Source organism: Cebus imitator, unplaced genomic scaffold (assembly GCF_001604975.1).
Source record: "Cebus imitator isolate Cc_AM_T3 unplaced genomic scaffold, Cebus_imitator-1.0 Scaffold662, whole genome shotgun sequence".
Taxonomy (NCBI): domain Eukaryota; kingdom Metazoa; phylum Chordata; class Mammalia; order Primates; family Cebidae; genus Cebus; species Cebus imitator.
The window spans coordinates 7,007-17,641 of NW_016107977.1; the positions used below are offsets into that span (position 1 = coordinate 7,007).

The following is a 10,635-nucleotide window of genomic DNA, read 5'->3' on the forward strand; positions in this document are numbered from 1 at the left end:
TAACACTTGCCCTCCATGATCCGGCTCTCTGCTGCCTCCCTCACTTTGTCTTCTTCTGCCTCCTTGGTGTTCTTAGAGCCTGCTGGGCAATCTTCTGCCTCAGGGCCCATGTACTGTTGCTTTTTCCTGGCCTACTGTGATCTCTCAGTCCACAGCCTTACCTCCTTCAGGCCAATGTCAATCTTCAAATGTCATCTTTTCAGTGAGGCCTTTCCTTACCACTCTTTCAAAATTGTAATCCTGTCACCCCCAAGATTTTTCTGGCTTTTCTTGTCTTCAATTTCACTACATAGTTTACTTTTTAAATTTTATTTTCTCTATCCCCTTCCACCAGAATATATCCTTCACGACGACTTCCCCTCCCTCCCATGAAGGATTTCCTCCCATATGTTTTCAGAATCTAGAATGTTGCCTGGAATGAGGTAGGCACTCAATACATTCTAGTTAATGAATTCCCCATTTAGATCCTTATTCTCTTTGGTTTGCTCATTTATTTATGCCCTCATTCAGTGCATTTTTATGAACAATTACACAACGCTACCCACTAGCCGCTGTTGCAGGCAGCGTCAGATGTTATAGTAAAGGCAACAAACACAACCCCCTGATCTCAAGAAGCTTGCACTCTAGATCATTCATGGTGGGCTGCAACACGTTGGTGTCAGTGCTTTGGGGCTGATTGTTAAATTTTCAACTGTTAAACACAGCCATTAATGAAAGTTAAATAAATCATATAACTTTAAAAATAAATTACGTTAAAAATAGAAGTAATAAATAAGAAGCATCACTTCCTAATCCCTGCATTTTATTTCTTGGTTCTTGATGTTATTACTTCAAGGATATCAGATAACTGGTGATCAGCATTGTCTTTTGGAAAACCCAGCTCAGTGGTTTTCCAACTGAAACTCCCTCTCGCTGATTCTCAGAAGTCTATCCAAATAGAGTTCATGTTATTGCCTGTTGGTTACAGAAGTAGCCCGTCTTTCCCCAGGAGGCTGTTTGCTCGGTTTGACACTGAATGCTCCCCCAACAAACACGTTTAGATTGCTCCCCCTTCCCCCGATCGGGTAGAGGAATATCATCAGAGTGCACAGCCGCAGTGGAGGCGCGCGGGGGCGTGCAGGGACGCACAGGCGCCTGCCCCTGCGGGTGGGAAAGGAAGGAGGTGCCCGGGTCCCCGCTTCGGGGCTGTGCCTGCCTTGGCCACTCGTATGGGAGCCTTTCATGTAGAAAGGAAAGGCGATCGATCACTCTAGCCTCCACTTGCCGAGCCTGTGGAAGCGAGACGCGGAAGGATCGGCTGGGAATGCCTGGGAGCGCCGGAGCGCGGAGCCAGGTGGGAGGCGTGAGGCGGCTGCGCGGGGTTCTGGGACTACCGGGCACTGAAGGAGCGTGGACGCTAGGGCAGCCGGGCCTGGAGGGAGCAGGGAGGGCAGCTCAGGCTTAGTCGCGTGGCCCCAGGTGCGCGGCTTTCGCCCCGCAGCACCCGCGTTGCTGGTCGGGGCCTCAGCTCTGCCGCAGAAGTCGCAATTGTGGCAACAGGCGCGGACGCAGCTGCCGCGGGCTGGGGCGTTTCGTCTGCTCGGGCCCGTGGGGCGGGCATCGCCCTGGGCCACTCGCTGATAGTCTCCATCTCGCTCAGAAAAAGTCATACCGTGGTCTTGTAAAGGGTCTGCCCTGAAGTGGTCAAATTGTTCATTTTTAGAAACGGATAGTTTTAGGTCGTAAAGACGTTCTAGAAATTTCGAGTCCGGCTCTGTCATTTTATGGTAAGGGATACTAAGATCTCGTGCAGAGCTGGTGGGAGGGGCTTGGTCTTCTGTCTTAAGCTTAGGGTGGTCTCTTCATCCCAGGAGACCTTGCTCTTCCACGTTTTAGAGTTCGCTTTTCCCCTTGCTGAATTCATAAAAATGTTTTTAATTCGTATGTTTCATCTTGTAGGAAGAAGAAATTGTCTAGACGAATAACATGAGATCATATAGAATCCCACTTTTGGTGCTTTCAAGCCAAGAAAGTAAAAGCAAATCAAAGCGATCTTTCACCTTAAATATTCTGTGTTTTATTGGTCAGAACACCCAGTTTTTATAATATTCATGATGTCAGAAGGGAAACCTTCTGACAGAAAAAAGCCTCGTAGAAGCTTATCAATCAGCAAGAATAAGAAAAAAGCATCTAATTCTATTATTTCGTGTTTTAACAATGCACCACCTGCCAAACTTGCCTGCCCCGTTTGCAGTAAAATGGTGCCTAGGTATGACTTAAACCGGCACCTTGATGAAATGTGTGCTAACAATGACGTCGTTCTAGTTGATCCAGGGCAAGTTGGCTTAATAAATTCTAGTGTGCCTACGGTAGATTTAACCAGTGTTACTTTAGAAGATGTAACGTCAGAGAAGTCACCACCACCAAAGACAAATTTCACTGCTGGCCAAAGTGATTCAGCAAAAATGGAACAGAAGTCCAGTCCCTACTTTAAAAGTAATGATGACTTGGTGTGCAAAAATCAGGATGAACTGAGAAATCGTAGTGTGAAAGTCATTTCTTTGGGAAGCCTAGCATCTAAATTGTCCAGAAAATACATAAGGGCTAAAAAATCAATAGATAAGGATGAAAAATTTGCCGGTTCTAGTCCACAGAGTTCCAAATCCACGGTCATTCAGAGCCTGGTTGATAACTCTTCAGAAACTGAGGACAAGGATCAAATTTTGGAGAACAGTTATCAAAAAGAAAACATGTTTATATGTGATTCTCTAAAGGAAGAGTGTATTCCCGAACGCATGGTAAGAGGAAATAAAATAATGGAAGCCGAAAGCCAAAAGGCTACCCAGGATTGTGAGACATCAGCCCTCACCCCTGGCTTCTCAGGTAATGCACTCATGTTATTTTCACCAGATTTCACTCTTGGGAATACATTAACATCTACTTCAGAGGACAGTCTTGCAAAGCAAGAGTGTATCACAGGAGTGGTTGGACAATGTGAAGCATGTAGTTGTGAAGAAGTAAAAATGACTGTTGCCTCAGAAGCTAAAATACAGCTCTCAGATTCAGAGGCAAAATCTCAGAGTTCTGCAGATGATGTTTCTGCATGGAGTAACATCCAAGAGGCTCCTCGGCAGGGTGACAGTGGCTTAGATAGTGATATCTCTCGTAGCATTCCTTTGGAGCAGGGGTCAAGCTGCGATGGTCCTGATCAAACAACCAGTCATCCTTACTACCTTCGGAGTTTCCTTGTGGTGCTGAAAACCGTACTTGAGAATGAAGATGATATGATGCTCTTTGATGAGCAGGAGAAGGGAATTATAACTAAATTTTATCAGTTATCAGGTATGTTAACTATGTTTTCAAGTTTTCGTTCCCCGTTTGCTGCTCTGATTTGGGCATGATGTGATGGGCAGTAGTCTAGTGACCACAAGGAGTCACTGTGGTGTAGTGAGTACTCTGTGGGAGTGTTCATGGGAGTCAGAGCATACTCAAAAGGTTTTATTGAGAGGGATGCATGGAAAAGAGTCAATATTTTGGGCCAGGTGATGCTTACTCTTGCTGAACTTTGGTTACATTGGAAGCAGCTGTTTTTCTTTTATAGGTATATTTGACAGTTGTAAAATAACCTTTTCCAGATTAAAAAAAAATACAGCGTGACTTAGAAAAGGGTACTTTGCATTTTCAGCACGTAATCAGGCTTCTTGTTAGGCTGTTTTGTTCCTCAAAGATGAAAGTAGAATAAAATAAAATACAGGAAAAAAGAAACAAACCAAGCTGAGGCTTATTTTCTTTCTCCCAACATTTAGACTCATTGACTGTGCCTTTTAAAGACAGGATGTGGAGGAAATGGAAACTTTCAAGTTCAAATTGGTTCATTTAAAAATATTAGTCTATGCCTCAAGTCCTTGGCAGCCGGGGGTGGCTCCAAGCCAGCAGTGCAGGTTTGTAGTAAAAAGCCACCCTTGTGTCCTTGCAGTGTTATTACAGGGGGCCATGATGGGTCTGTGGAACTGAGTCCCTGAGGATAGGAAAAAACTTACTGGATGGCCACCCTGTCCTTCAGTAAAATACAGCCATGCCCGACTCTTCAGTAGATAAAAAATAAAAAATCCTGAACATTACTGTTAATGCTTAAGAGAAGGATTTCTGTTTTAAATTTGCATGGTGGAATTATAGTATTCCTTGTTACTTTTTAACATGTGAGCAGTATTGCTTCTCTGAGCACAGCTGTGTGTAGTATCCACTTCCATCTACTGCTGTTCTCATGGGAAGATGAACATGATAGCACATTGGCTCTTCTATCCAAACTAGTCACAGATCTTTGGTTGGGTGCTGATTGCATTCATGCGAGTATTTCAGTGATTGGTGGCTCTGTGCTTCCATATAATTGAGAAATAAGAACAGTGTTCCTAGTGCAAGTTCTGCATATGCTTGTGTCTTATACTCCATGGAGAGTCGTGTTCAATCTGTTGGTGTGTAGAAATAATTACTGCTAATTGTTTTTGCCTTTTTATTTTTGTATTTTTAAGTTCTTTTAGAGACAGAGTTTCTGTCACCCAGGCTGGAGTGCAGTGGCATAATTATAGCTCACTGTAACCTTGAACTCTTGGTCCCAAGCGATCCTCCTGCCTCAGCCTTTCAAAGTGCTGAGATTACAAGCGTGAGCCACAGGCTGGGCATGGTAAAACCCTGTCTGTACTAAAAATACAAAAATTTGCTGGGGGTGGTGGTGGGCGCCTATAATCCCAGCTACTTGGGAGGCTGAGACAAAAGAATTGCCAGAACCTGGGAGGTAGAAGTTGCAGTTAGCGAAACTCAGTCTCAAAAAAAAAAAAAAAAGCATGAGCCATCATGCCAGGTCAATTAAAGAAAAAAGGAAAATAAATGTTGGAAATATTGAAAATACAATTATGCCATTTTAGAGTTGGCTGAAATTTAAAGATAATCTGGGTAATAAAGATATTGAGGCCAAACAAGTTAATTAAGAAGCTTGGCCAAGATTACTGGGTTAGAGATGACTATCCTAAAGCTAGACATTTTTTTTGGGAAAATTATTTTCAGATTTTTTTCAATCAAATTAGAATAATGCATATTAAACTAAAAGCAGAGAATTAAATAATTCTGGGTAGGGCCTCTCTGAGGGAGTAGAAATGTTGATGGCCAGAAAATGGGGAAAGTGATTTTAGAAGTTTTAAAATGACCAATTGTTACCAAATTTTTAAATGTACTTTCAAAATGGTTTATACCATGAAATGATGACCTTATACATATGGTAAGCATGTGTGTATTTTCAAATAGTACATTTATTCACTTTAGGTTTAAAAGGTAAATGAAGTGTTTTTCACCATTTTTCTTAACTTTATTGCAGCTACTGGTCAGAAGTTATATGTAAGGCTCTTTCAACGTAAATTAAGCTGGATTAAGATGACTAAATTAGAATACGAAGAGATTGCCTCAGACTTAACACCTGTGATTGAAGAATTGAAGCATGCAGGTTTTCTGCAGACAGGTATGACTAGTAGAAGGAAATGTGAAATGAAAATATGATTTGAAGAGCTGAGCTTCTGCAGAACGGTGGCAGTGTTAGTATGGTGCCCTCTCCTGGGTGGCGCCTGGTAACTTACTGTTTTTTAATAGGATTTTTAATCTTAGAACAACAAATTGTTCATGTGCTGCTAAAGCCATTCTTAGCTTGAGTTAAGAATAATGAAAGATTGTCTGCTGCTGTTTTCTTGACTGTGGCAGATTTAGAACAAAAGTCACCTGGAGATAGACATGGGTGTGTGCCACAGAAGAAATAACACCCCTTCTTGGTGCCCTCCTTCCAGCAAGAACTCGACTCATCTTGCTCAGGGTCCTCATCTTTATGATAGAGTAAAGCTGGTTGTCTGAAACCAGTATGGCCTCTAAAAAGTTCATCTGCTGCACATGCACACACATACAGCTCTTTGATGATGTTGATTGCCTGAAGCATTGTTGAATTGCTTTAAGCCTGTGTGAACACTAAGGAGAATCTGTCTCCTGCAGTGATACCTTTCCTTATCAGTAGCATTCGTTAAGTACCTACCCATGTATCGGGTACAAAATTGTACTTTATTAGAAAAGGGAAATGTGAGCCTTGGGTTCAAGTTGCTGACATTTTAGACCAAAACAAGCAAATCAGCCAGATGTTTTCTTTGGGACAGTTTGTTGTGGGGAGCAGTAAGTGGGGATGAAGCAAAGGAAGCAGGAAGTATTGAAGGGTGATTGTTAGAGGGGCTGGATGGGGTGGGCTGGGGAAAGTTTTGGAAGAGGCATAAAGCTCAGTGAAGGAGCTTAGATGTGGATGGCTGGTGGGACAGAGGACATGCTGCAGAGCAGCGCTTCCCACACATCAGTGCCAGCAGGGTCACCTGGGAGCTTGGCTCAGTCCTCATCTGACTAGGAAAATCTGGTGCAGATTCCATAAATTCATATGTGTGACAGGCATGCCAGGTGATTCCTGCAGGTGAATCTTGACTTACCTTCAAATGAGCAACAAAACCAGGATCCTGGTGCTCACTGTAGCACTCAGTCAAGAGCAAGTCCTGCCCATGCTCCAGCCCCATGAGACCTGGCCCTGGTGTCCCTGTCACTCTCTGCCACGGCCACCCATCCCTCAGCATTCTTCACCAGGATGCGTGCACTCCTGTCTCAAAGCCTTGGAGTGACTTTCCCCTCCAGCCAGGTCAGTTTCCACCACATAGCCACACGGCATACTCCTCGTTTCCGTCACCTCTGCGTGGTGTTGTATTGTCCCAGGTTTGCCTGATTGCACTGTGTGAAATACAGCAAGCCTCCTGCCAGCTTCAGTTGTGATTTTCTTTAGAGAGGTTATTACCACCTGATATATATGCCTATTCATTTAACTATTATGCTGGGAGATTAGCTCCTGTGGATGGGATTTCTTTCACTAGCATCATGCCCGGGGCCTTAGAACGTTACCAGGCACACAGTGTACACCCAATAAATATTTGTTGAATGGAGGAAGAAGGTGCTGCCCTAAACTGTGAAGCCTTGACAGTAAAGACCTGCGAGGTCTGACTGAGCTGAATTGCTACGTGAAGGTTGCTGTCGGGGCCCACAGTAGCAGAACAGGCTCATGAATGCTGAATGAGCAGGAGAGGCTTGTGGGAGGAGAGGGCTGATGATCAGTTCATTCCGACCTGGTTTGCGAGGTCCAGTTTTGTAGGGGTTTTGTGACGAGAAAGGCAGGGAGCACATATTCCAAACAAGTGTTGGGATGCCCAAACCATAATGGCTATCCATGTGTGTCTTACTTCCTTTACATTTTAGTGAGAAATTCTATTATTTCATTATTTTTTTTTTTTGAGATAGTGACTCGCTCTGTTGCCCAGGCTGGAGTGCAATGGTGCAATCTCGGCTCACCGCAACCTCCACCTCCCAGCTTCAAGTGATTCTCCTGCCTCAGCCTCCTGAGTAGCTGGGATTACAGGCACTGCCACCACACCTGGCTAATTTTTGTATTTTTAGTAGAGACAAGGTTTCACCATATTGGTTAGGCTGGTCTTGATCTCCTGACCTTATGATCTGCCCGCCTCGGCTTCCCAAAGTGCTGGGATTATAGGAGTGAGCTACCATGCCTGTTCTTGGTAACTTTTAAGAGATATGATGGTAGCGTTATGAATACATTAATAATACCATGTTAATAATTCCACATTTAATGATTGGTTTGGCCAACTAATTAAAATTTTCTAAGTAGAATTTCATTTTATCTTCATCTAACTGAGGTAAATAAAGCTAGAAAATGGTAAAATTTTAAAAACCTTTTTTTTTTTTTTTTTTTTAACCATTTCAGAATCTGAGTTGCAAGAACTCTCTGAAGTGCTTGAACTCCTTTCTGCTCCTGAACTAAAATCCCTGGCCAAGACCTTCCACTTGGTGAATCCCAATGGACAGAAACAGCAGCTGGTGGACAGCTTTCTCAGATTGGCCAAACAGCGTTCAGTCTGCACTTGGGGCAAGAATACGCCTGGAATTGGTGCAGTGATTTTAAAAAGGTTTTGTTGGCTATCATTATAGTAAAAAAATTTAAAATGTTGATAGCACATAATAACTTATAATGGATTGTATATGTGATTGAACTGTAATTGTATATTTCAGTTGCAGTTAGATTGAGAAGGCTGAAAAAGCCTTAATTGTGGTAGCCTGGATTCTTTCTTGGGTTATTATTCAAAATTTTTGTTATAACCATCGAAAGGCAATAGGCCTTTGGTAAATTCTAGTATTTTATTTTCCAAGAAAAATACAGTTTTAAGTGATTCTTACAGGATTTTAGACTAAACTATTCAGTCACATTTTTATTTTAGTAAAGTTTTTGTTTACTAAACAAAGTATCATCAGGCAGTCTTAATGTGCAAATTTTCCAGAGTTTAAACACAGCAGTTTACCAAAACTGTTGGTGGTTTCTTTTGTCTTTGAGAAGCGCTTGAACTAATTTGAAAATACACAAACTTTTAGAATTGATTTCTTTTGCCCATGTTATTTATGTAATCAAACTATATCAAATTTAGTCTGGGAATTCACTACTCTGGAGTCATTGAGGATGAAATGAAAGGATGCTTTTGAAAACACTTTAAAATGAAGTTATTTATTTTATATATTTATTTTGTATAATTCAATTGTTATGAGCCCATCCTTGTTGGGGAGGTACTATAAATACAAATCTTTAATAAAACATGGGTATAGTAAGGCAGATATTAAGAAATACATCAATACCTACACTTCAAAAAAGTTTGTATTGTAGATTTTAAAAAAATGCTTTACTTATTTGTAATTAACTGACTTGAGAAGTATGGATCCTTATCCATGTGATATGTTAAATGTCTTCTAAGTCCTGTGTCTAATTTTATTTCTTAAGTATTTGATGTTAACGTTATATGTAACATTTTGTGGGCAAGTAAACATTACAGTTAGCAGCCCTCTGACTGGGCATGGTGGCTCATGCCTGTAATCCCAGCACATCGAGAGGCTGAGGCATGCATGCAGATCATGAGGTCAGGAATTAAGAGACCAGCCTGGCCAATATGGTGAAACCCCATCTCTACTAAAAATACAAATGTAGCCGGGTGTGGTGGTGTATGTCTATAATCCCAGCTACTCAGGAGGCTGAGACAGGAGAATCGCCTGAACCCAGGAGGTGGAGGTTGCAGTGAACTGAAATTGTGCCACTGCACTCCAGCCTGACTCCATCTCAAAAAAAATAAAATAAAATTAGCAGCCCTTTCTTGGTATATGCAGTTAGCATAGAACAGATAAAATTAATAAGATGAACATATTTTGTCATTGACTTTGGACTTGCAGGAAAATAGAATCCTCAAGGCGGTTTTAACTGTAGTAAAAACCACTGTCAAGTTTGTCCTTTATTTCTTCATTTTGATGTAAAGCCCAGCAGTGAAATTTCAGAGTCCCTGGCAGCCCCATGTCAGGGCAGTGCCTGGTGCTCTTACTCTGCTGTTATCTTAAAGAAACAGAAAAAAGGCACATTATTACAGAAAAAGGCACATTATCTACGCTTTCTTAATCCTTGCAGGAGTCACTACTTAATTTTCTGCATTTCATGCTTCCTTTTGCAGCCTGGAGGCCGTGTTCACTGGGGGCATCCTTGGGACTCTGCAAGGAGGTAGATGAGTGGCTCTTAGTTCAATGGTTATATGATAGGAATCCCACCCCTTCCCCTTCAACTCCGTGATGGTGGCACTCATCTCTCCCATGCCCTCAGGGATGCAGTGCTGCTTTTGGCTTAATAGCTTCTGCACCAGGAGGGTGTGACATCTTTCACTAGGCCAGTGGTTCTCAACTGGGGGCATCTGGCATCATTTAGAGACATTTTTGGTTGTCAGTACTGGAAGTGGTGATACTAATGGCATCTAGTGAATAGAGGCCAGGGACACTACTGAGCATCCTATAATTTACAGGACAGCCCCTGTCAACCAAGAATTATTTGGCCTAAACGTCAACAGTGCTGAAGCTGAAAAACCCTGCTTTCGATGGTGTCTAAGCTGCTAGATTCATAGGGCCCACGTGATCCTGGATTTAATTCAGACCTCCACGCCCACCTTGCAGACATCAGAGTTGAACTGAATTCACTCCAGTGTTAACCTAGAATAGAGATGCTGCTGGACTACTCTATACACTAGAGCAGGGGTCTCCAAGACCCAGGCCGCAGACCAGTAACTGCCCATTGCCTGTTAGGAACTGGGTGGCACAGCAGGAGGTGAGCAGTGTACCAGTGGGCATGACTGCCTGGGCTCCGCCTCCTGGCAGATCAGCAGTGGCATTAGATTCTCACAGGAGCATGAACCCAATTGTGCATTGCGCTTGCGAGGGATCTAGGTTGGGCACTCCTTATGAGAATCTACCGCCTGATATTGCCTGATATCAGAGGTGGAACGGTTTCAACCCAAAGCACCTCCCCCAAACCCAGTCCATGGAAAAATTCTCTTCCATGAAATCACTCTTGGTGCCAAAATCGTTGACCGCTGCACTAGAGAACAGCACCAAACTTTGGTGTATACGTTTGTACCATGCCTTGGTACACAAAATCTGATGTTTTACCTAGAGCCTATGATAACGACATTTTAAATAAATACCATTATTTAATCTAAATCATCACTT

At 42.6% G+C, this 10,635-nt stretch overlaps 1 protein-coding gene across 9 annotated transcripts in view; it reads left to right on the forward strand.

Moving 5' to 3' along the window:
* The first annotated feature begins 353 nt into the window (after window positions 1-353).
* Window positions 354-10,635, forward strand: part of FAN1 (FANCD2 and FANCI associated nuclease 1) — a 40,387-nt gene continuing 30,105 nt past the window's right edge. For 4 of the 9 annotated variants that reach the window (XM_037734795.1, XM_037734794.1, XM_037734793.1 and 1 more), the window contains exons 1-4: window positions 1,443-1,766; window positions 1,939-3,321; window positions 5,348-5,488; window positions 7,817-8,018. In XM_037734795.1, the coding sequence (XP_037590723.1) occupies window positions 2,091-3,321; window positions 5,348-5,488; window positions 7,817-8,018 (1,574 nt within the window). In that variant the 5' untranslated portion in view covers window positions 1,443-1,766; window positions 1,939-2,090. Of the gene's footprint in view, window positions 423-1,439; window positions 1,767-1,938; window positions 3,322-5,347; window positions 5,489-7,816; window positions 8,019-10,635 lie in introns of those variants that run through there. The other 5 variants (XM_037734791.1, XM_037734797.1, XM_037734792.1 and 2 more) reach the window with 4 other exon arrangements.